Source organism: Oreochromis aureus, linkage group 3, assembly GCF_013358895.1.
Source record: "Oreochromis aureus strain Israel breed Guangdong linkage group 3, ZZ_aureus, whole genome shotgun sequence".
Classification (NCBI taxonomy): Eukaryota; Metazoa; Chordata; class Actinopteri; order Cichliformes; family Cichlidae; genus Oreochromis; species Oreochromis aureus.
Genome location: NC_052944.1, coordinates 26,979,877 through 27,006,955, shown reverse-complemented (window position 1 = coordinate 27,006,955; position 27,079 = coordinate 26,979,877). Strand labels below are relative to the sequence as shown.

At 42.5% G+C, this 27,079-nt stretch overlaps 1 protein-coding gene across 1 annotated transcript; it reads left to right on the top strand.

The window, feature by feature from the left end:
* Positions 1-10,606: 10,606 nt before the first annotated feature.
* nat8l (N-acetyltransferase 8-like) lies at positions 10,607-26,742 on the top strand. The gene is made up of 3 exons (XM_031756819.2): positions 10,607-11,012; positions 12,298-12,462; positions 26,201-26,742. Exons 1-3 carry the CDS (start codon positions 10,709-10,711, stop codon positions 26,566-26,568), a joined length of 837 nt encoding a protein of 278 aa, XP_031612679.1. The 5' UTR covers positions 10,607-10,708; the 3' UTR covers positions 26,569-26,742.
* The last annotated feature ends 337 nt before the right edge of the window (positions 26,743-27,079 follow it).

Below are 27,079 nucleotides of genomic sequence, written 5' to 3'. Positions count from 1 at the left end.
ATTTCTGTAAAATATCTTATTTTAGCTTTAGTTTCATTGAATCTCGGGCTAAGTAAGCATCAACAATACCAAATGTATGATTCTGGTTTACTTGCTAGTTCAGGATTTTTTAAAGATATCTTCCTTTACTGTCATGTGATCTCACTGTTGCAGGTGTTCCAACTTTCAGCTTACCTTTGCTGAGCCCAGAGGGCCAGGTAAACACACGGAGAGGAAAAATAAACATTTACTTTTCTGTTTTTTGCGAAATATGTTTGAATGTTTTTTTACTGGGTACTAATAGAACATATTTAATTTAAATGTTGTTTAGTTTTAGCCTGTAACAACCTTTACTCCAGCACTCGTTACCTTGACCTTTGACTAATGACATCTATCCAGTTCACCTCTGAGTCCAGGCGAGTCTATCTATGATACGTTTACATTTTCGATAGGACGCAGAGGCGCACAGAGAGAAGCAGATCCAAACCCAGAATCTTCATCAGGCAAGCAGTAAACAATAAAGAAATAGATGCTAAATGTCAAGCTTACTTTGTCTCTATCAGAACAGACAGTGTGGGTTAAAGTGAAAAGATCCCAACACACTAAATGGGACAGAGTGAATGCTTATGTGGGACAAACGTGTCTTACAAATGCTGTATTTTGTATGTATTTGTGTTTACATCATATTCCAGTGAAATTTGCATAACTTGTGACTTTGTGACACGTCATTCATGATGACAGGTTTTCTTTTACATCAAGTGAATAAAAGCTGGACTTTAGTCAAGTCTGTCCTGCAGATAAGAGAGTCAAACAAAATGTGGGACATTTTCTAAATGTGTGTAATGGGGAGGAGGGCTAAAGATGTCCCATGCCTATGTGGGGCCAGGACCTTATCCCAGAAGACACTGGGAGATGGGTGGGGTACAACATGGACAGGCAGCTCATCGATCAAAGAGAAGCAGGTTTAGCAGTCAGCTGAAAGCACATGGAAAACATGCAAACTCCACACAGAAAGGCCCCGCCAACCCACAGGTTTGAACCAAGAAGATCACTGTTATAAACCGATAAACTGACTGAAACCGCTCCAGAGATCTGTGTTTGAAATGTTTCAGATTAAACATGATTAGTTTTGATGACTGCAGTCAGAACCTTGATCACATCTGCAGACTCTTGATAAGATGACAGACTGTTGAAAGCTTTGAATGTTATTTATGCACAGTCACTCTAAGGTAACACACACGTGCAGAATGAAGAGTAGTAACTTTTAATCCACACCTGATCTTTATGTGGCAGGAAATATCTTTTTTCTATGAGAAGTTTCCCGACTCTTCTTTTTCAGCAGCTCTTCTGCTTTCACTGAGACCTGGGGGCGAGACAAATAATCCAAAACAAATATTGTTAACAAATATTTACTCTTGGTTCTGCTAAGTATATTTGGATAATAGATTTCTTCTTACAACAGCGAAATGTCAGATCCAGTGAAATGTTTTCTCATGTTTCGCAAGTTACGTGACAAAATATGCTCCGAGTGCTTTAACACAGCGTGGAGGGTCAAGTGCAGATATGTAGAAGGTTGTAGAAAAACAGCTTTACACTTTCAGTCCACTGTTACTGTCTGTTTGAGCTACACAGAGCACCAGGACTACAGGAGCGCTCAGCATCAGCCCGCATGGAGAATCACTGTTGAATCAGGCTGCCATTCTGATCCCATTATTTCCCAGAATTACTTTCAGTGTTTCCGATCGTATCAGTTATCCAGTTCATGCCACAAAGATGGAAAAATTAAAGCAACTCAGAGTTTGACTTCCACTTTAAACTCCTGAATCTTTTCTTACCACAAAATCTGTAATACAGCTGTCGTAATCTGTACAGTTTTAATGTGCAAGTGTCAACAAAAAACCAAACAGATGCTCAGAGACTGAAGTGAAAACATGCCCAATTCCTTTTACATGGCTCGTCTACATTTAATGAGTTAGAGTAGGTACGCCCTCAGATCTGATGGAAATCCAGCTCAGAGATAAACCGTGTCAGTGTGAAGCATGCACTGCTCACTTTCTGCTGACACGCTCGCCAAGGTGTTAATCCACCTCCAGAGGGAAAACTCAGCGATGCTGTTTCGGTCTGAATTATATTCCTGGAAGGTGTTAGTGATTTTTAGAGCCTCTCGGGTGCACTAAGAATTGCTTTAATAATGATCATAACAACAGCTCTCTGATGAAAACACAGCATTTTTACAGTCTACTGTGTCAGACTAAACCCTACAGTCATGGCAATAAAGCTTTGGCAGCGTCGCATATTTGGTCTTTCATTTTTTATTCAGAGGGTTTTCTACATTTTTCTAAAGCAAAGAACATTTTAAACATTTCACGAGTTTTAAAGACCAAAAAAAATCTTCACCTTTATTCAGCTTGAAGCAGTATTTTGAGTAAAATGCAAGTGAAATATATAAAATTAAAGGTTTATTTATTATAATCATTCATCATAAAGGAAGATGTGCTTGTTATAAACTAAATGCATGCCAATCAAGCAAATTTCTTTTGACCAGATTCCGTTACATGTGACATTTTACACCATACATTTTTGTTACATTTACATGTAATTCAGTTAGTTAAAGTCAGCATGTTGGGCTGATTGTTTTGGGGCGGGGTGACTGATGGTGATCCATTCCTGCCTTATCAGTCCTTAAGGCTCATCACAATTTGAGCCACAGATTTTCAGTCGTATTAGGATCTGGACACTTTTCTGTCTGTGAATCCAAAATATTAATTTGATACTGTCCGGGCCTCTTAGTTACCGTTTGTGCATCGTGACATGGTGCTCCATCATGCTTGAAAATGCCCAGACTGTTGCTAAGTTGCTCCTGAAACATTGGAAGAAACCGGTGTTTGAAGACGTTTTCAGTCCTCATCTCACCCTATCAGCATCCTCCTCTGCCACACCAACCCTCTGCATGTCCTCCTTCACTGCATCCATGAATCTTCTCTGAGGCCTGCGTCTTCTCCTTCTGCCTGGCTGCTCCATCGTTGTTCATAAGTCTTTGAACAACTAAACGTGTGCGACTGCCAAAGCCTTTGCCCTGACTGTACAGTACAACTGAACTTAATACACCCATCCGTCAGTGCCTTTCAATAACTGCTGTTTGTGTTTAGTAATTTAACTCCTTTTCTGCTTGCTAGTGCCAAGTTAACAACGTGGGATGAGATGCAGCCCACAGTCTTCTGCTGACTAATGAAAAGCACAAGTGCTAATGCAGCGTTCACCGTTTCTAAAGCCACTTTTGCCGCTAGTGATGTGTTAAAAACACAAAGCAGTGAGACCAGCTTTTGCATCTGTTCTGAAGACTGAAACTGAAATGTTACAGAAGCGTGAGGCCGGCCTTCACTTTACAGCAAGACATGTAACAAAGAAACATAAAATATAAGTTACTTTTTCCTACATCCAGCTTTTAACAAAGTTTTTTGTAGTTCATGTGTTTTCTTTTACTTGCTTTCACTCGCTTAGTCTCTTTATTTTGTTTTCAGTTCAGTTTTATGTGTTTTATTTAACGTGTTTTGTGTTTCTGGACTGCTGTAATAAAAGAATTCATTTTAACTGACCTGTGTGGTCGAATTAAAAGTGTCATTATTCAGAGCAGCTGTGTGAGATTTTCTCAGGACACCTTGGCAATGAAACGTTGTGTTTCCTACACGATCTGATGCCTTGTTTGTCCCGACAGAACTTCATAGCTCCAGCCTTTGACCCGCGACCACAAGAGGGAGACAGGCCTCTGGTAAGAGCTCAGCACACACACAGACGCCTGAAACACACAGAGTTTTTTACACTCTAAGTTTAGAGCACTGAACTTGTCCTCCATCAATATTGTAAGCACATACTGTACGGCATGGATAGATAATTTGCTTTGCAGGGTGGATAATATCGACACTTGGTCCCGGGAGAATAAATCTGAATTTTTTGCACTCCGGTTATTTCCTCTTAATTTAAGGAGAAATCGTCCTTGACACACGTCTCCCTCCAACATCCTCAAACTCAGTTTAATTGGATGATATTTGATTAAAACTTTCCACCATTTTGCTTGTTAAAAATTCATCTGTCCCCTAAAACCCACGTTACTAAAAGTGCAAGCCAGATCAGGTTAAACTGCATTCACTGGTCATTTTATTAGGTACACCTTGCTAGTACCAGGTGGGATCTTTTTTTTTTTTTTTCCTTCTGAGCTGCTTTAATTCTTCATGGCACAGATTCAACAAGGTGCTGGAAACATTGCTCAGAGATTTTGGTTCATGTTGATGCTCTTCTGCATATGTGTGCTGTAAAATGTGGTCGAGTTACTATTGACTTCCTATCAGCTCAAAACAGTCTGTTTATTCTCCTCTAACAACAACAAGGCAGAAGTGCTGCTCACTGGATATTTTCTCTTTTTCAGAGCGATGTCTGTAAGATGTTTGTCAAAGAGAACGATTAACAGCTTCCACATATAACTCATATTCCCCTCAGCACAGACTTTATGTTGCACTAGCAGCTGTAAAGAAAAGAATCGGTAAAAACGTGGCTCCTCCAGATGACTTTAAACTAAAAGTCTGAACTTAAACTGCTCCCAAGCAGATTATTGGTTCTGCATAAGCGAAGCAGGTAAAAAAAATAAATAAGAAAGCCAAATTCATTCAAGCTCAAGCTGAACAAAGCTCAGTAAGCCCTGCTTCTTGGTACAGCCTCTCCGACAGGACTGTAGGACAAACTCCTCAAGTGACGCTTCAAAGTTCCTTTCTTGGTCTTCCTCCAAACCCACACCAATTACCCTCGCTCCAATAATCAACTCCAAATAGCTGGCAGCCGGACCAAGAGGAGACTCTCCACACCCACGTGGGCGTGGTTAATATCTCACATACACATCAAACAAAAGCATGCATTAATCAAAACAGAACACAAGACTAAACCAGTGTGTGGCAGCGAGGTTCCCTCATTTAGTGCCACGTTGTAAGATAATCAGTGCAGAAAAGTGTCTGCGGCTGGTTTTTTGATGATTTTGTCTGTAGATTATTACCAGTTTGACCAGTAAAGTGCTCCAGGTCACATTTTTAACCTTTTCGTGCAGAAATCTCGTAGTTATTTAAATGGTAAGTAAAACTGTGTGTGGAGCAGGAGTGAAAATGGGTTAGAAGAAGAAAAGAACTCAAATTTGCACTTAAGTAGAGTACTTGAGTAAATGTATTGAGTTTAAAGTACTGTTTGTTTCACTAATAAGAAATTTCCCCTTGTGGGACTAATAAAGGTATATCAAATCAAGAAAATATCCTTGGAATCAGGGCTTTCCTATATCCTGTTAATGTCTCTGACATTTATAGGACCTTACCATAAACACTCCATCTTCATTACTTTCACATTCAGCAGCTTTTTCTGATCGAGGTAATTAAAAAAACGTCTCTTTCACCCCCACGTGTGCCGAGTTTCACAGTGCTTTACCTCTCGTGATGTCTTAATTTCTCTGTCTAATAACTTGAGGCATCCATTCACATCCATTCAAAGCAAATCAGGTTCAAAAACACCATTTTAAAAAGATCTGTGAAAGAGCAGCCTGTGTAAGCACGGCTTTATGAAACTGACAAACTCACATTTCAGAGTTTAACATACAAGTCTATCAGTTTCATGGTCGATGTGGCCTCTGTGGGAAATCAGCCTTAAACTTGTGAGAAGAGTGCCGCCAGTCTGACCCAGTAGCCAAAAGAAAGGGGAGTCAGAGGTCACGGCAGGAGCAGCGGCATGGTGCGACCTTTGGAGGAGGAGGGGGTTTCCTCAGCTGCAAGGAAGCACAAAGACTCAGAGGTCACATGCAAGATTATTAGAACAATATGTGGGGCTCTGTGTGGGGACTTTCAGCCAATGAGAAGTAATTTAGTCTAATAGTTTAAGCTAAAGTTTAATATCCTGATTAAGTGGATGGATTTCCTTAAAAATGGGGTCAGACTTTAGTTTTTCTTTAAGGTAGAAGAATGTTAATTATTATTATTTATAAGAGTGGTTTAAAATATGGGATTGGGAAATGGTTTACAAGTGAACACCGAGCTACGTTTGACGTCTGAGAGTCCGTACGAAGTGTTAAACGTTGACAGCAAAGCCTTTGTTCTGGAGAACACGAGTGTTAAAGTTGAATTCACTTTTCATCTAAGCCGCAGCACTTTGTAGCAGCAGCGTTTGATAGATTTTACCTGCACCACTGAAAGTCCACCCAGACTCACTCGTGGCACAAACAGCGTAAAGAAGAGAGCTCAAAGCCACATCGCTGTGCAGAGACATCGTTCGACACGTTTCGGGCTTTCAGCTCTCTGTGGCGCTCGACCTCAGATGAATTATAATCCATAGGTTGCCTCTGTTCCTGAAGCAAAGCCTTGCTGTTCCTTTGATGAAAACACTGAATTGTGTGATGACATTTGAAGGTCACGGTCAGCATGTTGCTGTTTTGTGTTGCAGAGTGCACAAGCTGCAAAACACAGAAATGTCTTTTAAAAGTGACATTTGTGTTGACCTGAAGGTGAAGCTTTAAATAATGCTGGAAATGCAGAGAAAACTGAAAATTTCTGCAACACAATTCAATACATTTAGAATTTTCTCAGCTTTTGAGGACTTTTGTTGCTGACTTTACTAAGATTTACACGTTTAGACTAAAAGTCTAGCAACGTGAATTTTCTGGATCACCTAATTAGAATAAGTAAGTGAGGTTAACAATAAAAAATGGCTAAAGCTGCATTTTTAACCTCACTGAAGATGGCTTTGTTTTTCTTCCTGGTTGCAAAATTGGTACTTTTAGTGTGCTGGTAGAAGTGGGTGTGGCAGAGTTTTGCAGTGGAAGTGTGCTGCACCCGTAACCTAGAGGTCGATGGCTCAAAAACATGATCTGCTATGAAAACATTCAAAGTCTAAACACCTGGAGTCAACCATGCACAGCAATGGGCAGCAAAGAGAGGAGTGCAGGTAGGGGGTGAAGCTTCAGGGGTGATTTATGACAGAAAGATCGCAGCAAGAGTGAAAGGAAGGCTGGTTTAGTTGAAGATGTTAAACTTTTTGTTGGGAGAGACAGAAATGAGTGTCTCAGAGGGACGGCACAGGCTGAACGGCAAGGCTGAGAGAGGGATGGTGGATGTACTGGACAAAGGATGTTGAAGGTGGGGCTGCCAGCCAGGAGGAAATGAGGAAGACCTCAGAGGAGAGTCATGGATGTAGTGGAGGAGGACGTAAAGGTTTAGTGTGACAGAGGAAGATGATCGGGGACTGAACAGAACAGAGCTATTAACTTAACCTCCAGTATTCAGTATTTGAACCATTCAAATACACTGCTCAGGTGAACCCACAATCTAGTTTTTCAGAGGCAAATGTATTCATATATTTTACATGAACACTAAGCACAAGGAAGGAGACAAAGTATTAAGGATAAGTGCTTCAGACACCTCCACGCATTACAAGGACAGATACATACGTGATGCCTTCATCTGTGAAGCTGACTCCAGGGAAAATACAATCTGCATAGCTGCAACTCAAAAATTGTGCATGACAAATAATGCAGGGCTGAAAAAACTGTATTAGATTGTATGTGAAGTTTGGTGCAAATCGTTAATTCTGAGTGAGATAAGTGTGAAAACTTTACTGAGATGAACAACTGTTAGCTGCTATTTTTATTGTGGGTCTGGATCTGTTATGTTGACAGTTCAACAAACAGCAGTGTGACTGCCTGTAGACACCACCCACACCCCACCCACAGATCACCCACACACTCTAGGGGAATATAAACAGTAACCTAACAGGATAAAATTAGTTCTAAAAATGTTCCGAGAACATCAGCAGAAAGTCACAAATTGTGGTTTATAAATTTAGGATAAATTTCTTCACAAGGATTCTAAAAACAAGTTTAACCAGTACATTTTTAAAATTTTCCCAATTTCCCAACACGTCTGCTTTTGGGTCTCCAGGAAGCTGGAGTACCAGAGAGAACCTAAACAACCTCACGGTGAACACACCGGGCAGAACCAGGAACCTTGCTGCTGTGACGCAGCAGCGCTAATTATCACACAGAAAAATGTCAATTTTAAAACTTCAATTTTGATATGAATTCATACTTTGATTACTGGATTATTGCCTGTGAACATCCATTATGCTGTTAGCACGGTCATCAAATTTGACATTTTGGTTGGACGGCACAGGAGATGTGATGAGGTCACTAAAACTGCCAGGGTTCATCATCTGAGGACCACGAATGCAACCAGCAAGGTTCATGTCACTCTAACTGGCACATTTAAGAATAAAATGAACATTTTATCATGTGCTATTTTTTTTTTAGCACGACCCTGAAAGGATAAGCAGAAGAGAATGGATGGATGATTTCTTTTTGTTTGATGTAGCGTTTTGGAAATGTTTCATAAAAGAACCTGCACCTCATCAATCAAAGCTCGATGTCTCAGTTAAACTTCTGACCTCATGGAAAGACTGTTTGAAATGATAAATATCCTTTAAGTCTTCTTTGGACATTCAATTAAAACTTTGTCTTGAGAGCAATATTAGAGCCCCCTCAGAGCACACACCTGCTGCTCTCATTACAGGTCTGACTGCACAGTGCAGTTATTAATGTGCATGCAAAACACAGCATTTACTGCTGCACTTTTGTGTTTCTTGATTTTTAATGTGAAGATATTTAAACAAAAATAGAAAGCAGGCAGTAAGCCAGACAAACTACATTGCAGCGAGTCTCCAAAGTGAGCGGATGAAATGAAACAGAAGATTTATAAAGATCATAAACACGGATCTTTATTATGTTCTTTAACGGTGACGGTGTCGCATATGTTGTGTTTACAACTTCTACCTTTGCCTACAGTACCTGAAGGCAGCACTGCCGGGGAGTCGAGCAGAAAAAAAAAGAGAGAGAAGCAATGCGCATGCCCAGAGCATCCTCCACCCGGCACAGTGAGAGCCGCTGCAGAGGAGATGCTGGTGCAAAGAAAAATCATCTCTCGCATGTTTGCAGAGCAAACGTCCGGACCGAGCAGACTTTGTGACTCTGCAGGATATCCACCTGTCCTCCTCCTCCTCCTCCTCTGCTGCTCTCTGGGTGGGAGGAGGAGGAGGGACACCTTAAAGAGGAGGGAGTGGGGGTGGATGCAGCTTTATCAATCGCAGGTTGCCGCTGACGATCCAGTTCAAACTAGTTTGCTTTGAGTATGCGACTGTGGCTCCACAAAGAGCTGCGAGCTGCGAACCAAAATAAATCTTCCACGTCCGCTGAGCTTCAACTTTTACTGATGATAGCGCGAGAAAGGCTCGGCAGGAAACCAGGACATAGTTTGGTGATGCTCAGTAATGTTTATACTAATATAAGGAATGGATGTTATAGTTTTAGAGTGTATGACATCATCATATGTTCTCACTGGGTTTTTTTTTTTTTTGCCTCCTCTGATAGGTGGTGACACTTTTTAGTCTCTAATCATTGTTCAGAAACCGCCTAAATAAAACTTTTTGCTGATTCTGCACAATAACCATCGCAGTCACACACAGGGAGTGTTGTGGGGGGACAACAAAGGAGCAGACCAAGCATCACCATCATCATCCTCACCATCACAGCTGCCACGGACGCGCGTAAAGCCGGCGCTGTCGCCGTTGCTTGATGCGCGACGACTTGGCGGCAAATCGGTTAATGGCAGGTTACAAATGCGCAGTAAGCCGAGACACGATGTCCATGTTGGGGGTGATGTATGACAGGAGCTGGGTGACAAAGCGGAGGGAAGCTGTGGAGGAATCACTGCAGTGCAGCAGAGCTGTCAGTCAACCGGCAGAGGAGGCTGCACACAGCCCACTGAGAGCCGCCGCCGGGCGTTAGGCTGACCGGCAGCTGATTTCACACTTTATTGTTGAATCTATGAGGATATTAATGCTTCCGTATCACATCAGGGCATTTCCCCATCCCTTTATTATCATAGCAGCCTCCTATCTGCGCAACAGCAACAGTGGCGCCAGCCGATTGGCTTAAAAGTCTTTCATTTTTTGCCACAGATTTATTACTTGCGACTACAGTCACCCTTTAACTTCATAAATCCCACAGGAGTTTTATTTTCTCCATCTCTCCTTGTGATCTGCACTCTCCCCTCTGCTAGGATTTCCTCCTGTTTGACGCATCGCCCCCGCTTTACCTTGCGCCTTTGTGCTGCATCTCTCGCAGCCACTGTATATCACCAAATCGGGGATCCTCCTCATTGTAAGACAGCACGAAGACAGAACTGCTCAGAAGCAGCCTCTCTACGCAATCTCGCCATCGCACCCCCCCTCCCCTCCTCCTCGCGGGCCCACTTTCTCAAAATACACACTTCTCTGGCACACATACATAAGCCTGCTCAGATGCGGAGGGAATGAGCGAGCCTCCCTCCTCCCTCGTCCATCAGTATCTAACAGCGCACTGCCTCTACCAATCTGTGCAGCCGGAGGACCACCCCAACCCCGTGAACCCGAATCTACCCGCCCTGCTCGCTTATAAATACCGCTCGATTTACACCGGCAAGTCTTGGTCTTCGGAAACGCTCAGGGTTGCAGCAGAACATCCCCCTTTCGTCTTACCCCCCCTCCATCGTTTCGCTGTTTTTTAAGAAAATCTCACGAATCATCCATTTTTCCCCCACTCTCATTACTACCTACTCTTTTTCCCCCTCCCTCTCTCCGAACTGCACTTTTTTTTCTTCTTCTTCTTGCGGCCAGTTGCATGCATTGTTCGTCTCCCAAAATGGTTTGCGAGACTAAAATTGTTGCGGATGAACACGATGCTATACATGGGACCAAAAAAGAGTCGATCCTGTGGAGCTCTCCTCCGTCCAGCGCGCCTCTGAACCCCGCCGAGGCTAAGGATGTGAGGAAAGACGTGGTTTTTATCCGCGAGTTTGAGCGCGGGGATCAAGAGGAGGTACGCCGCATCTTTTACGAGGGTATTATGGAGAGGATACCCAACACAGCTTTTAGGGGGCTCTGGCAGCAGCCCAAGACCCAGTTTTTATACGTTCTTCTGACAAGTAAGTACCCTCACACTCCCGTGTGCCGTGCAGCTTATGTGTGTTTCAGACCAACTTTTTTTTCCTGGTCATACGCATCTCAAAAACTTCAAATGTAACCTCTAACATGGATTCATGTGCGCAGGTAAATGTCGCTGTTGCGCGTTTTTTATTAGGTCTGCGCCCTGAAGCGATTCCTTTGAGGAACTTGCCTTCAAAATCATGCAGAAATCTGATGTTTCTTTGTTGTCGTGGCTCTGTGGGCGATGTGCAGTTAAGTTGAGAAAAAGACTGTTGCAGCAGCAGCAGCAGCAGCCTCACACTGTGCCACACCGGGCACGCTGCTCCTACACGCCAACAAAAGGCATGGCAGGCGGCATGGTGCATGTGTTTAACCGATGTGATGACATGCCGGTGCTTCAATGAATGACTGAATGAATTTGAGGATTGGCCCAAAGGGTGCGCGCACGTACCCAAAAAGCACTCCCCCGCCGCGCCGCCAAATACACACAAACACACATGAACACGCACGCACGCACTCCCCCCCGCTCGCCTCCTCATCACCGCCACCACCACCACCTCCGCCCCTACACAGCAGTCAATGCGCCACATCTCGTTTGGCTTTTTGTTGATGTTGCCGGTTTAGGTAAACGCGCCTTGGGTCACAACCTGTACCGTTACGCACATTAAAGAATAAAAAAAATCGCACGAAATCTGCTTCACATACCCCCCTCCCCCCAATTAATTTTGTTGTTTGGATAATTTGGCTCGTGCTCGATCCTTCCAACCAAATTTGATCCTGTATACTAAAAACCAAGTCTGAGCAGAAGCTCACTGCCCCACGCATTTTAGCGCTTTCTGTTTCGCTCCACCTGGAGTGCAGATGAGCGAACAAAGTAGCAACTAGGTTACTGCATGGCACGCAACATGCTACGCGCAGCATCCATCCTGCTTGCTTCTGTCTCCCTTTGCGCCCCCCAGCGTTACATCTTACAAATAACTCCCAACATGGACTGCACTGGTTGGATGAATCCAGCACTAACACGCTCTCCTCAGGCAGGACAAACACTGTCGTCCTGTTAACTTTTGTCCCCCAGAAAATGCACTAACGTGCCTTACTCCACAGTCTGATGAACGCGGGTTTCTGTGAAAAGTTATCCAAATATTTGATTCAGCTGTTCCTGATATTGATGCTTACAGATGTCTTGTTGTGTATGTGTGTGTACGGGTCGATTTCCGGCAAAAATCAAACATGTGATTTTCTCTTCTGACAGGTTTTGTTTATTTTTCTTCCATTTCTCCATAGTAATGTGCTTTTACATGACCAAATCCCTCACGCTGACCTGCTGTGCACCCCTCATTCTCATGGGTGCGCGCTACTACTACAGCAGGAAAGTTATCCAGAACTATCTGGACTGTGCTCTGCACACGGACATGGCTGACATAGATGCATATTACATGAAACCCACAGGTAAGAGGCAGGGAACACATCACTGTTTTCACAAACAAACACACACAGACACACAAAATGTGTGTGGTTTTGTCAGTTCCCAGTGCTCCACCATCACCAGCATGCAGTTAGTGGGTGAAAAAATGCATTGGCGCACTGAAAAGTTCGGGCCTGTAACTTTTAACAAGACAAAAAAACCAAAAATGCTCTTTTTAAACACAGCTGTGTCTAAGAGTCTTCAGGCGATGCAGAGGCAAATCATCAAATATGCAGGTCGTCTCCCTGCTTTCTCACCCCTCCTCCCGTATCTCTGTCTCCACTCCTTCCCCCACTCCGCTTCCTCTCTGGGCTCCGCTTGGACACTGAGGTAGGGGGCGGGGGGTAAAGGGTGGGGTGGGTGGGGGTGGCATCACAGGGCTATTGATCGTGCAGAGGAGACTGCTGATACACTTTCTGCAGTACACTTGGTGTCGGCAAGGCTCATTTCCTCCACTAAAGCTTCTAATTGGAAAAATCAATCCACCTCTGGTGTCATCTCTGACTATTCATTCTCCTCGGGAGTTTAACTCCGGGCAGCAGCGACGGATAGCCACGTACACCTGTGACACACTTTTTTTCACACATTCCCCTGCCTTGTTAACTTCTTGGACACATTTACTCCCTGTTAACCCAGACCACGTGGCAAATATAAAAAGCAGGTGTTCATCACTTGCCCCCCCCACCATTGTCTGCTTCTCTCTGACATTGTGCCCTTTGGCTTGGTAATCCAGTGCATACACAAATGCAATTTAGCATTCCCATTATTGCTGCAGGGCTGTGATGGTTTAGATGGGGTCAGGCACCACTGCTCTTGGACAATGCTAATGATTATATCCATGCACTCTGAATGGGCCCACGGGGATGAACACCTGGGTACCAGCACGCGGTCCTGATGGAGAGGCACCGCTGACGTCACTGTGGTGCTTTGTTTAAAGTGTGTACAGAATGGCATAGCACGTAGGGGTGCGTGGTTATATAGAGGAGGAAACATTTGGCCAATAACGGGGAACTTGTTGAACTTAAAGGCCTTGAAAACAGATCACATAATTCAGCTTCTTTCTAAGAGGAACGGGCTCTAATGCAAACACACACTTTACTGCTTAATGAAAACTGGATGTGTATTAATTTAAGGAAGTCTGCATAGTTTTCATTATTTGCACTCTTTGGCTTCTTATGACATCATAGAGAGGGGATATTCCTAATATGGTCATCTCAGGGTCACAGTTCTGGCTGTGAGCACAGAAGTCCCACCGACTTGCTGTTCAAACCTGTTTGTGAGGGGCAGCCAATCAAAAGAAAGTTGGCTTAAAGGGGGAGGGTGCACTGAGGGACTGCACCAAGGTTAAGTATAAGATAAATAAGGATTATATTAAACTGTGAATAATGCAAAGCTACTTTAACAGAGTTTAAGAGTAAACATGAGCATGCACACAGCCCACTGTACATATAATAGTAATTAGCCCTCTTTAATGCAACGTTGGCCAAACATGGTGTTGATTTGTTGACAGCTATGACTCTATAAGCACATAATGACATTTTCTGATGGCACTTGGATGATATTTATTTTCATTTGCTGCTGCTTAAATATTTAAAAAACTGTGATGAAGGGATAAAAATATTTTTTTTAAATGCTAATAATTTATTTTTTTCCCTGGTACAAAATGAGAATAATGAAAAAAAAAACAGGTTAGTTATTGTTATTATTACTATATTTCTTATTGAACACCTATATTGCTATCGTCCCTGAATTTCAGAAGGACTTGTACAATAAACTGTCAAATCAACCTACTGGGTCCTACAAAGAAAGTTTCAATAAGATAATCAAAGTGTCTAAAAACAAAAAAGAACATATTTTAGCTTGTTTGCAGTTAAATCACAAGATAAATAACACGAGCTCATCTCTGAGGTTTACTTGACGACCACACAAACACCAACTCTGTGAACTGTAGCTCTCTACATGAGCCAAGTAGCTAACGAGTTAGCTGTGTCTGTGTGGGAGGGTCTGACAGGGAGCGTTTAAGAGTTTACAAGAGATGAAATAAGGACTTTTCTGTTTAATAATGTGTGTGTGTGTCTTCGAGGACTTCAAATAGGAAGTGATACAATGTTGAGTGTGTGTCTGGTGCTCGAGGCTTCTCTGTGTTTCGAGAGACAGTTTACTGAATGTGGGAGGTCAAATAGTTTGAAACTCAACATTGAATTTCACAATGCTTGTTTTCTTTTTCACCTTGAATGATGGGGATGTATGAGATGTGCTCCTTTAGAAGAAAGATAGAGCCAAACACAGGAAGACATGGAGAGAAATGCCGTCTCAGTTCTTTGTGACACTGAAATAAAGTATAAATGGAATAAATAAGCACAAAATCACCACAGAGTAATAAAAGAAAAGTGATTGCTGACTGAAGACACATATCCCTCTCCACATGGCACAACTACACTAATTCATACTCTCACTTCCTGTGATCACTCACTCTGCAGCCTCTTAAGGCCAGCGGTCATTGCTTTTATCAGACCTGTAATACTGTGTGTGTGTGTGTGTGTGTGTGTGTGAGCAGGCAGACAGGTTGTGAAGTAAATTGAGCTAACAATGGTTGAGAGGTTAAATATGTACGGGTGTCTTAAATAAAGATTGGAGGCTTATTTAAATCCATCCAATTCAGGGTTGTGGTGGGCTGGCTAACCCAGCCGAGGCGGGGAACACCCTGGACAGATCTGGTACAAAAATGCCACTTAAATTAAATTGATTCACCGATTATTTGAAAAATTATCTGATTTGCATAGAAACACACAATAATGTTTATAAGCTAAAATAAAAACAGCTGCCCCAAGGTCAGGGGCGTAACTTCCAGGGGGGTTAGGGGGGTTATGACCCCCCCAATAATCAGACCCAGCCAATATAACCCCCCCAATAAAATTATGAATTATCTTGCATAAATAGGCTGTTGATTTTCTTTACTCATTTCAGGAAAATAGTTGCATGTTTAATCATCTGGGAATTTACCCAGATTTATTTATTTATTTAGACAGAGATCTTGGTCCTCCCAGTTTTCAGCTGTAATATTAGAGAGAAAAAAAACAACAATTTGACAGTCCCACATGCGCAAGCTCTTGGCGACAGTGGGGAGCAAAAACTCCCTTTTAACAGGAAGAAACTTCTAGCATGAGCTCAGATACAAAAGACTAACCAGCTGCAGAAACTATTTAACAGATACAGGAGAAATAAAAGCTAATTTTATTTATTTTTTGACAAACTTTTCTTTTTGACCACATCTAGACATTTCATTTTGGAAAGTTTAAAATCTTTTTTGTTTCTTAACAAAAAGTAGCAGCTAAAACTTTTGTAATAACAACCCAGCTGGGCTATAATATAATGAAGTTTAGTGCTGAGACTATTATTTGCTACATGTTGGAGAGCTTAAGTATGAAGCTACCAAGCGATATCAAAACCCAGCTGTGTGACTGATTGCTTATTACAGTTATTATTTGTGCATTTATGTGCAATTTACAGCTGCCATTATTAAGCCTTTCTACTGCTCAAACCCAAAGATCTCCAAAGCAGTCAAAGCATGCTAGAAGATTTTTTTTTTGAGTAATTAAAAAAGTCCCGGCAGCAGTCGGATCATTTATCCCCTCTTTAGTCGTTACTTGATGTATCACTTTAGGTCATCCTAAAGCCGCTTACAGCCTAAAAAACAAGTGTAATGAAATGAGGGTGTGAGCAGACACTGAACCAAACTCCCTGGTGAGGCGAGATACCCACTCATTAATAGCGGCTGTTTAATGAGGCGTCATGATCACTGCAGGGTCTCCATGAGGCAGCGGACATTAAAATACCTGCTCATCTCATTGTAGCCCTGTATGAGTGTGTCTATACATTTATGCATGTGTGTGGAAGAGGGATGGGGGAGGTTTGAGCTCATTCGGTTGCAGGTGAGGGCGCAGCTTCCTCTGCCGGTACCTGTCCTTATTTTAGGACTGAACTACAGAATGAGGGAGACAGAGTATGAGAGAGAATGTGTGAAGGAAAGAGGCGAGAAAACGGGGCATCCGAGGGAGGGGTGTTGTAAAATATAACATTTACTTTATGCGTGTGGGGAGGGAAGATAAATCTAGGGCTTGCTGGCCAGCAGATAGACCAGATGTGTCACAATCATGGCCTCTGGGCCAAACGCAGCTCTTCACAAATTTCAATTTAGCTTCCTTATCACTTTAAAATTCCCAATAAATTTGGGCTGAGCTGGTTGTTACTGTAGTCTGCACAGTCTGCACCCACGACAGGAGTGTTTTTGTTGACTGGTATCACACTTGAGAAGAGTATGAGCGACATGTGTTTTACATTAAACTGAAGCGCATCAGAAAGTCTGTCTGTCCAGTTGTGGCCCATAATGAAACTGCGATACACAAAGGAACCTCTATGGGAAATTTCATGCACATCAGCTGAGATATCTTAGATTAATGAGCTTCTTTGGATGCTTCCCTCGACTATTCCTCAATCTTTCTGGGATTTTTTTTCACCCTCACACCTGTATCACTCCTTTTCCTTTTCTATATACTTCATCTGTGCTGAAGAGGAGCAGGTGTGGTGGAACAGCTGGGTTATCTAGAATTCTGGCAGACACAAAGAAATGTCGCTGGTCATGAAGGGAAATGAAAAACACTCTTTACTGGCTACAGTAAACAGTTTATCATCAGGCTATTACAATTCTTACTATTAATCACAAACTGCTTCCATAGTTCAAGAACAAGTACCAAAACGTGAAGATTTTCACAGTTTTACAATCAAAATGATATCTTATGTTACATTTTTAATCATTATTTGGATATCTGATAAGTTTTGTTTTCAGTATGGTGCACTATTTCCCTGATAACGTATCTACATTATCATTAACTTCAATTAGATTTTATTTATTTAGAAAATCTTCACAACAACACGATGCACACAGGTCTGGAGACTGCCTGGCAACCAGCTGGCAATCACCGGTCACTAGGGAAAAACATATATTCCCAAACTTGTTCAGAAGTGGTTCATGGTTATAAGGCTTTTCTCCACTTAAACAAAGAAAAAATAATACAGTTTCCACAGTAGAAAGAAAGCTAATACAGCCTTGTATTCCATTTTATCTCTGCCACAAGTGAATGCTTTTTCATGTCTCGAGTCAACACCGGGGAAACGTCGCTTAGAAAAGTCCTTATTTGACTTGTTGAAAATACGCAAACACCTCTTTGGCCTTCAGTGGTGCAGGTGGCACGCTGTTTTGTCTAACACTCCCAGTCTGTGCTCCAGAAGAAGCAGCAGACATGAAAAGTCTTTGCCCTCAGAGATGGTGCTGCTCTGATTTCATAATCAGCTGAGTGGGGCTCAGACTGCTTTTATCCACTTATTTGGTCCCAGGTTCAAAATATTCAGCACATCTTAGAAACCACCTCAAAGCCTTGCTGGTACTTTTAATGTTGGAGCTAGATGTCCTTAAACTTACACCTTCCTTTACCAGTTTGAGGGTTTGTGCCCACATAAATAACACATTACTTAAAAAATATAATATATATCTGATTAAGTACTAGGACATGCTTCAGTTTTAAGTACCATCATAAGCACGATTCCTTTAAAGGCTCTGCTGGACGCATGTCACCTGGAGAATACACGCTCGTCTTTTAATTTTTCCTGCTCGCTGAAAACATGTGAGCATCTGCCACTTGTCGGTTCAGTGTTTTGAGGAAGTCGATCCCATCATTAATAATAGATTGCAGTCTCGCTACCTCCGGCCTTTGTTTTACATTCTGCTTAAATCAATGGCGAACAAAGGTGCTCGTCAGAGAGACTAGATGGCGTGTCAGCGGCTTCATTAGTTTTCGCATTGTGTATTTTCTCGCCGTCTTGACTCGCTCATTACAGAGGAGCGTGTTATCAATAGGCGAGAGACTACGTGCATGAAGATTACGACTGAGTCTGCAGTTTAAGGGTCGCGATTTATAAAGGAACAATAAATGTAGATGTAATAGGTTTGAGCTCCAGTAACGTTAAAAAGAGATAAAAATTAATATTGAGCAGAACTGAGTTCAGCTTATTGAGTTCAACAGTCCCAGATTCTCATGTGGCCCCTCGGGAAAATTAATCGCCCACCTCTGGGTTAGATTAACATTTGGCGTTCGGTCGTGAAGCCCACACGGGTGACCTTTGACCCCGAGAATCAAATCAGAGAGAGATCGAGAGAGAGGGCGGTCGGAGCAGCAGCTGTACGCTGATGGATGGCACGTGCGCATTAAAGCGCTGCATAAGTGTGCAAGAAAAGGGACGCGTACTCGCACGCTTGCGTACAAACAACATGGAGACATGCTGGCGGGCGGCAAAACGAACAGTCAGGCGTGCGTAATGAGTTCCTCTGAGAGTGTGCTCATAAAGCGTGACAACACACACGTAGGCGCATCAGTCTGCTTTGCATTGATGAGTGCTTGCGCGCACATCTGGAAAGCGTGTCCTTTGTGTGGCAGTCACCTATTCTCAGCATTCGTTGCCCGTGGCCAAGGAAGATACTGCTGACGTGTGGTTGTGCGTGACAGGTTAATCCATACTCCCAGCATGCACTCTGACCTGAGGAGTACAGTGTATCTGTGTGTGAGCGCATTACAGAGACTCTGCCTCAAGTCTTTTTGCTTTAAAATGAAAATAAAACAGTATTAAGGGATTTTTATGTATACAAAATAACTTGGAAACCCCCCCCAACCACATAAACATAATGCACAGAGACTTGTAAAGTAAGATAACACAGACTTATTGCCTTAATCCCCTGACGCTTATATCATATTTAATGCATGAGGTTTGGGGACTTTTTGAGACTTCTACATCATCAGTGTGATTTTTTCCCCTTGAAAAACTGTAATAAATTGCACAATAAATTTTTAAGCAATACATAAAAAAATGCTACAAATTGAAACTCATATGTGCAAATTAATGTTTAATTAATATTTTTTAATTTGTCATTTTCAAAAAAATGTAGTTTCTGGCATTTATTTCATGATTCAGGCTTTAACGGGTTAACCATATGTGGACCAGTTATGCTCATGTGCAGCCACTGTGTACAGAAACTGTACAAACTTATAGACAGCACACACTAAGAGACCCTTGTTTGCCTTTTTAGCTGCTGCTGTTTGATTGGTGCCAAATAAATAGTAAAATCTTTCACATTTCAAGAGTAAAAGAGGCTGATTTTTTACCCAGTGGAACAAAGCGCAACATATGTGTGTTTTTTTAGCACTAGAAGTGACAAAATGTGACCAGAACTGTAGGGAAGAAAAATAATCGTATAACACAGTCTGATAAAGCGCCTTATGAATACCACAGGGAGATCTCATTCCCCGCAGAAACGCGAAATGTAATGTCTGGCGGGGCCGGATTAATCGCGCGGCGATACGACACTTTCAATCCAAAGCCATAAATCACTGTTGCTTAAATTGACTTTAATGTTCCCTGCAGCAATGAGACGCCTTCTGCAGGGAAATAGAAAGAAATACTTTGGTGACTAGAAGCCTAAACAATTAGCAAGCACGCCCAAATCCAAGCCGCCGCCGATCTTTCGCCCAAAAAGTGTTAATACGCTGTTCGCTTCACAGAGGAGTGAGCTCCAGCAGAGCGAGGCAGCGTCTAGACCGAGCCCTGCCTCCAGGACAATCTTCTTACACACAATAAAGCCCATTCCTGTCTATGTGCTCATGTAGTTTGTAGGTATGTGTGTAATTTTTAAAATTTAATGGAGGGTTCATATCGCAGCATCAGCCAGTATCTAACACTCCCACGCGCATGCATGGAGGATTATTAATATCCTTGTGAGCTACTGAGAGAAATTAGATCTGCCGCATTAAGAATACAGTAATCAGATTCTTACTTGTGAGAGAAAAGATTTCCACAACTCGGAGCTCTTCCTCCCTTTCTCACCCTTCACTCTCTGCTCAATCTATTTCTTATCTTGACATCATCTGTATTCTCCATGCCCCCCCCACTCCCCCTTTAATAATGGCAGACCCCCTCCTTTGCGTTTGTATGCCCTAGCAGCAATAATGGATCCTTTCAGTCTCATCGCTTTTACTGTTAACTCAGATGCTCGCCTTCCTCCTCCTCCTCCTCTGCTGCTGCGTCTTTCACACAGGACAGCTGAATGACTTCTTCTCTTTTTGTTCCTCTTTGCTCTCTTTGACTAACTCCTTTTTCTGACTGAGTAACCTCATTCATACAACCTTCCAGTTACACACACACTCACACACCAAAACATAGGCGGTACACTGTAGTACCGCTCCACTCTTAAACAGCTGCGGGAGCATCAGAGAGCTTTACGCCTTTCTCAAAACGAGTTCCTCCTTCACTCACTCCCTCTTTCTAACTCGGGATACCTTGAAAGACTAAATTAATTGTTATTTATCATATTTAGCAGAAAAGTGGAAGAGTGTAGAAGACAGATATTTACAGCTTTAGTTAACTATTGCCTTCAAATATTTTTATGGTGACCCTTCCAAACTCTAAGACAGGGAAAGTCTTTGACTCAGAGAGCTCGCCATCGTCCGGTCTTGTCAACTAAAAAAAAAGGTCATCAGGCACACATTTCCCAAATTGTCTGTTTAAACTGCTAAGTTTCCAACATGTTCTCATCTTGTACCAGTTTTTCAGATAGGATCGGATCTTCCTTTTACGAACAAGCTGTCCTTTAATACACCAGCCAAGACTGGCTGCGTAGAGATAACGCTCCAGCTTTTGGACCCACAAAGTCCATCTTAGGAGTTATGAGCTGTAAATTTCTCAGGCAGGACCCTGTGGGTTCACCTGCATTTTTCTTGTTTCTTTCTTTTTTACTTTTATTTTTCTTACTGGACCAAAAAAAAAAAGAAAAACTTGGTTAGATTTACAAAAAGATCACAGTTTGAGGTAAACAAAAGTAACACTGCGGGGTAAAATGACCAATTTATAGTAGTGGCCCTCTCAGTTATGCCGTAGCCTGCAGATTCAGGTCACAGATGCCAAACGACACTCGATGAGTTAATGAGCCACACAGAACAGGCTGAAATTTCCCATCTTCCCCTCTGACATGTCAGTGCCCCTGCTGCCCCAGTTCACTGCCTGCTCTTTAAGCTCCTCCATCACCTCCAACATTTCAGTGCCCAGATGCCAAACTTTCAATTTATTCTGCTGCTGTGCTCAATCGTTTCCAACGTGAGTTTAACTCTACTGAAGTACTGTAAAAACTCAAAAACATTTTAAACTTGTGATAGTGTCAGGTGAGGACTCAGCAAAGTTGATAACTTATTAGGAGGACATGAGTAAAAGACAAAGACATGACGAGTAAAGACAAAGCCTCTGATCAGTGGGAGCTCTCTTAAATAACAGCTTAATACAGCAAAGAGTGCTTCACTATGGCTTCCCTCATCAGCATATCATACCAAAACTGCAATGAGGACGAGGTCAAAGGGACGGGTGTACAGTGTGCCCTCTCAGCTGTTTAGTCTTTGAATAACACGTTCTAATTAAACCAGCTGCAAACAAACATATGTCAGACATTTGAGTCATTAAATCAACACATCTGGACTGAATTCCCTCCAAACTTTAATCAACCCTGATTAAATTTCCAGCTGTTGTTCAGTAGTTTGTCACATGCATTTTTTTTTTCACTTAAACTTTACGCCAATCTCTCCGGCTGTTTTTGAGACACTTTACCTCAGATCATATCGACTGGATGGATTTACATTTTTTTTTAGTCTTACTGACCACTCGAAGGACTTCAGACTACTAGCCACACTTAACCACACAGGGCGCTTTTTTCTATCCAGTTGATCTATCTCACATCCACGGCCACTTCAGAATCACAGATTAACCCATAATATAATAAGAAAAACTGTATTTACTCCAGATTTGAGAAATTCATTTGTTAACATCTGCTGCAATGGTGATAAAATGATTAATGATAACAATAATATCTGACAGATCTGGCCTCTCTGCCAGACAGATGTATTGTGTTAGAGGGCGACACCATTGCCAACAGTCTCATCAGTGACCTCCTCTCCGCCACCGCTTCAGAAGTGTCCAGTTTGTAGCCAAAAACTGCTAATTTCACTGGGCTCGTCACAACTAAGTGATAGAAAATCTAAAAATTTCGCAGCATGTTGCAGGATCTCAGTTTCTTTTGGAAGTAGAGCCTGTAACATATATGTCATGAGTATCCAGAAAGAACCAACTACATACAGTCAGGGTGCAAATCAGGAGCTTTCTGATCTCACTAAAGGAAAACTAAGAAGATCTCAAGAGTCATTTTGGTTTATCCTCTGAATGAAATCATTCAAATTACTGTTGATTGTCTGGATTAAAGTAAGAAACAAGCTAATAGACTGGAAGATATTACCAATCATGGCTGTGGTATGGCTGAGAGGAATAACACACACACAACCTTTAGAAAGCAGTGAATGGAGCTGTTATGTGCCCTGCTAATGAGCTATGTTTTCCTTCAATAGCCTAAAACAGGAAGAAATCCACGCACATCCTCACCATGTAGTGTCCAAATGTGACCAACTTACTAAAAAGATTAGTTTCTATAAACAAGTGAACTTAGATGACAAATAGCACAGAGCTAACAGTTTACTAATCAGCTCCAAGCTTCCTTAAAAAGTAGCTGATGAATCCAATACTTTTCCACAACGCTGGCCATGACTTGTGATCTTTATTTTTTTAGACGTTGTCACTGGAGTTGACGCTGCAGCTTTGACTGTAATAAAGCAGCTTTCCACAGTACCACTGAACACCGATATAACCTAAATCACTTAAACTCTGCATGTGAGCTGCACAGACGAGCCCCTTAAACCATCATCCACCAAAACTCTGTTATGCAAATTTATTTCCGGATTCAAGTGGCAGTGAGAAAATAATGCTTTGACTGTTTTTTAGGGTTATAGGACTTTGATTAACCAGAGATTACACTATATTGCCAAAGGTTTTCACTCACCCATCCAAATCATTGAATTCAGGTGTTTCAATCGCTTCCAAGTGCATAAAATCAAGCACCTAGGCATGGAGACTGCTACTACAAACATTTCTTAAAGTATGGCTCACGCTCAGGAGCTCAGTGGTGGTACTGTGATAGGATGCCAGTAGGAACAGTTTGGGAATGCCCCATTCCTGGTAAAACATGGCTGCACACCAGTGCACGAAGCAAGGCCCAGAAACACATGGATGAGCGAGTGGTGTGGAAGAACTTGACTGGCCAGCACAGAGTCCTGAATTCAACCCAACACTATACCTTTGAGATGAATTAGAGCAGAGACTGTGAGCCACGTGTTCTCATCCAAAATCAGTGTTTGACGTCACAAATGTGTTTATAGAAGAATAAATAAACCCTCCTAAACCTTGTGGAAAGACTTCCCAGAAGAGCTGAAACTGTTATAGCTACAAAGGGTGGGCTGACATCATATTAAACCCTATAGATTAAGGATGAGATGTCACGCAAGTTCAGCAAATACTTTTGGCAATATAGTGTGTGATATTCTGTGATATCAGCAAACTGCACAGTCATCTGACCCACATTTCCAGAGAGGCAGACAAAATTTCTGATTTATCGCTTCTAGTCTGCAAAGTGTTCCCATCATTGTTTCTATATCCGATAATTAAATCCAATTTGGCTGCAACATCTCCACACTTGGGGAAACTCGAGGGGCTTCCAGCTTATAATGTCAGCACTAGGAGAGTGGGGATCACTTGGGGGCTGCCCGTTGCCACAGTTGTTTGACTCGCTAACAGAAGCCTCTGGATCAGCTTAACACAGGCCTGCAGGGCCATCAAATCCCTGCGAACACGTGGGACTGATGCATGATGTCAATTTCACCGCCTGTTTAGTGTGCGTGTCTGTGTGAGGGAGCAGCAAACAGAGAAGAGGGAGATGTTGTGTGTAACGGCATAAAAAGTGAGAGTAAGGACAAAGAGAGAGAGTTAGGATTCAGAGCTCATGAACAGATGGAGGCAGATTTTTGCTGTCCGCAGGTCGGCCTCTGCCGATCACAGAACAGTCAGATTTACTTTGTCTGTCACAAACAGATGGCATTTTAGTACAAAACCACAGAAACACTGCCAGCACATGGAATAAGTGCTGCTGATGTTAGTTATCTGACCACAGTTATGCAACACAGCAGAAGGTTTAGAAAGTCTTTTTCTTTGAAAGATTACTGCAAGGGCATGCACATGCATTGTCATGTTGGTTTTAAAAGTCACAAAGCTTCAAGGCTCCTAACAGTGTCATTAAAACATTATGAATAGCACAATTTTCTACCTCTGAACCATTTAAACTAATGTTAAATTACAGTCAGGATGATTCACATCCTTCTGGCCTCTGAACCTGAACTATTATCACTGAAAAGTTTCAACGGAGGGGAAAAGGAACAATCGTGCTGTATCAAAGCGAACCGTTTACAAACTGCAGCAGGAATAAAGATCGATAGTAAAACGGGCTGATATTCAAGCTCTTAGTGGTTCTGTGGTGGAGGAGCATTGTCTGCTGAAATTTTTCTATGTCGGTCAAACCTCATTTGTCTGCCTGAACGTGTGTTGAGTGTTTTTGTCTGTCTGTCATCAGAGTCTGATTAATCCTGAGATGCAGAAAGTCCCTGATAGTATATAAGCATCTGTAACATGTCAGTGTTTTGGCCCCAAAACTCATCTTTAATTGCTATCTGACATCAGAGTCTCTGCTCTAGTATGCTGTCAGCTTTAAGTGACTGCTCTGTCATGCCTGCACTTTTAATCAGCAGTCCTCACTGAGTGGCTAACGTTATTAAGCTCCAGTCAGACCTGCTCATTCAGCTGCTCCCTGCATCCCCTTTTTTCTATTTTCCAGTCCTTGTTTTTTCTACCCAGAGCCCTTAAGCCATTACAACAGCCATGCAACGCGACTTTCATCTTGAGATCAGGTCCTGGTGCTGAACTGCCTCATCCAACTATTTTGCAACCAGTTATAGTTTTCATATCCTGTTTAAGAGTTTAAGACAATTATACTGTTTGTTTTGTGTTCCATGCAGAGATATTTCAGAGGTCTGATATATGATCAAAGCCATGGCAGTGTACTGGAGCAGCTGACTGTGAGACACCTTCATCATTGATCCAAAAACACAAAAAGATCACCATCACAGGCCCTGTTCTTCACCTTCATGTCAAAGTTAATTATTTCCTTTCATACATGGACTGTTACAGTGATGCTAAATAATGAGGTCAGTGTATGTGCAGCTAAATATTCAGTTTCAGACATTCTGTTTTCTGCTCTTAGCAACCTAGAGAGAGGATAACCTAAATATGGTCGCTTGCTATTCAAACCTCCTGTTTGATATGGGTGGCCAATCAGAAGAAAGATGGTCCAAACAGAGACAGATAGCCTATCCACGGTGTAAGAATGGATTATTTTGAACTGTAAAACTATTCTAAAAGAGTAAAGAATACAAATGTGGAGCTATGAGCTTAATAGGATGAGAAGGCTGACAGGCTGAGCCCAAAGACAGTAAAACCCTCAAAATTAAGAAACTTAGACAATAAAGAAAAACCAAACATCTGCTCTCAGCAGGTTCAACTCCACTAACATTGGAGAGATCCCAGTTGGCTGTTTGCAGTGTTTACACTAAGCTTGGCTAACAGGCTGGTAAAGCATGTCCATTATAATTCTTGCTTTCGCAGTAAGACTGGATTTTGTTTTCTGTTTCCTCCTGTTAGGTTCCTGTTTCTGGGTGGCAGTGCTCGATGGTCGTGTGGTGGGCATTGTGGCGGCGCAGGGCCACGAGGACGAGAACACGGTCGAGCTGCGGCGGATGTCGGTGGACTCTCGCTACCGCGGCAAAGGCATCGCAAAGGCGCTGGGTCGTCGCGTCCTGGAGTACGCCGTGCGCAACAACTACGCCGGCGTGGTCCTCGGCACGACGGCCGTGAAGCTGGCCGCCCACAAGCTGTACGAGTCGCTGGGTTTCCGCAGAACGGGCCAGAGCGAAGACTACCGGCTACCCGGGATGAGCCGCTCACCGCTGGAGAGGCTCTTCTTCCAGATCCGCCATACCCGCTATCGCCTGCAGCTTCGTGAGGAGTGAGAGGTGACAGGGAGAGGGAGAGAGAGAGCTGGAGATGGAGAAAGAGAGGGACAGAGAGAGAGAGAGCAACGACCCTCCTTCACCTGAGAGCCCTGACCACGTCCTCTCCTCTGACAGCTTTTATTTATTTTGTGTCATTAGTGATAACTTTGAGTATGACTTAACACTTCTACTATTTCACCCTTAAGTCACTAACGTTTTTACTACTATTATGCTTTTTTTTTGTTGATTTTTGTATTATACTTTGACATTTTAAAGAAAAGTTTGTTTCTTTTATTAATAATCTATTATTTTTTGTATCTTTAATCCTCCCTCTCACCTGCGGGAGAGAAAAATTGGCTTTTTTCAGAAGACATCTAACTGGCACCCCCATCTCAGCACCCTCCCCAGCCCCTTTGGCATCAAGAAAATGTGATTTTGATCAACATTCCCTTTCATTTATATTTCTCTGCTCTCCTCAAACCTTCCCTCCCCACAGCAAAATCATGTTTAGTTGCTCAAGAGTGCAGTT

What these genes read in the sequence shown, in the direction of transcription:
- nat8l (XM_031756819.2), top strand. Translation starts at nt 10,709, where the DNA reads ATGCATTGTTCGTCTCCCAAAATGGTTTGCGAGACTAAAATTGTTGCG. An exon ending in TTTATACGTTCTTCTGACAA is followed by an intron (nt 11,013 to 12,297) that starts GTAAGTACCCTC and finishes ATTTCTCCATAG; the next exon opens with TAATGTGCTTTTACATGACC. An exon ending in ATATTACATGAAACCCACAG is followed by an intron (nt 12,463 to 26,200) that starts GTAAGAGGCAGG and finishes TCCTCCTGTTAG; the next exon opens with GTTCCTGTTTCTGGGTGGCA.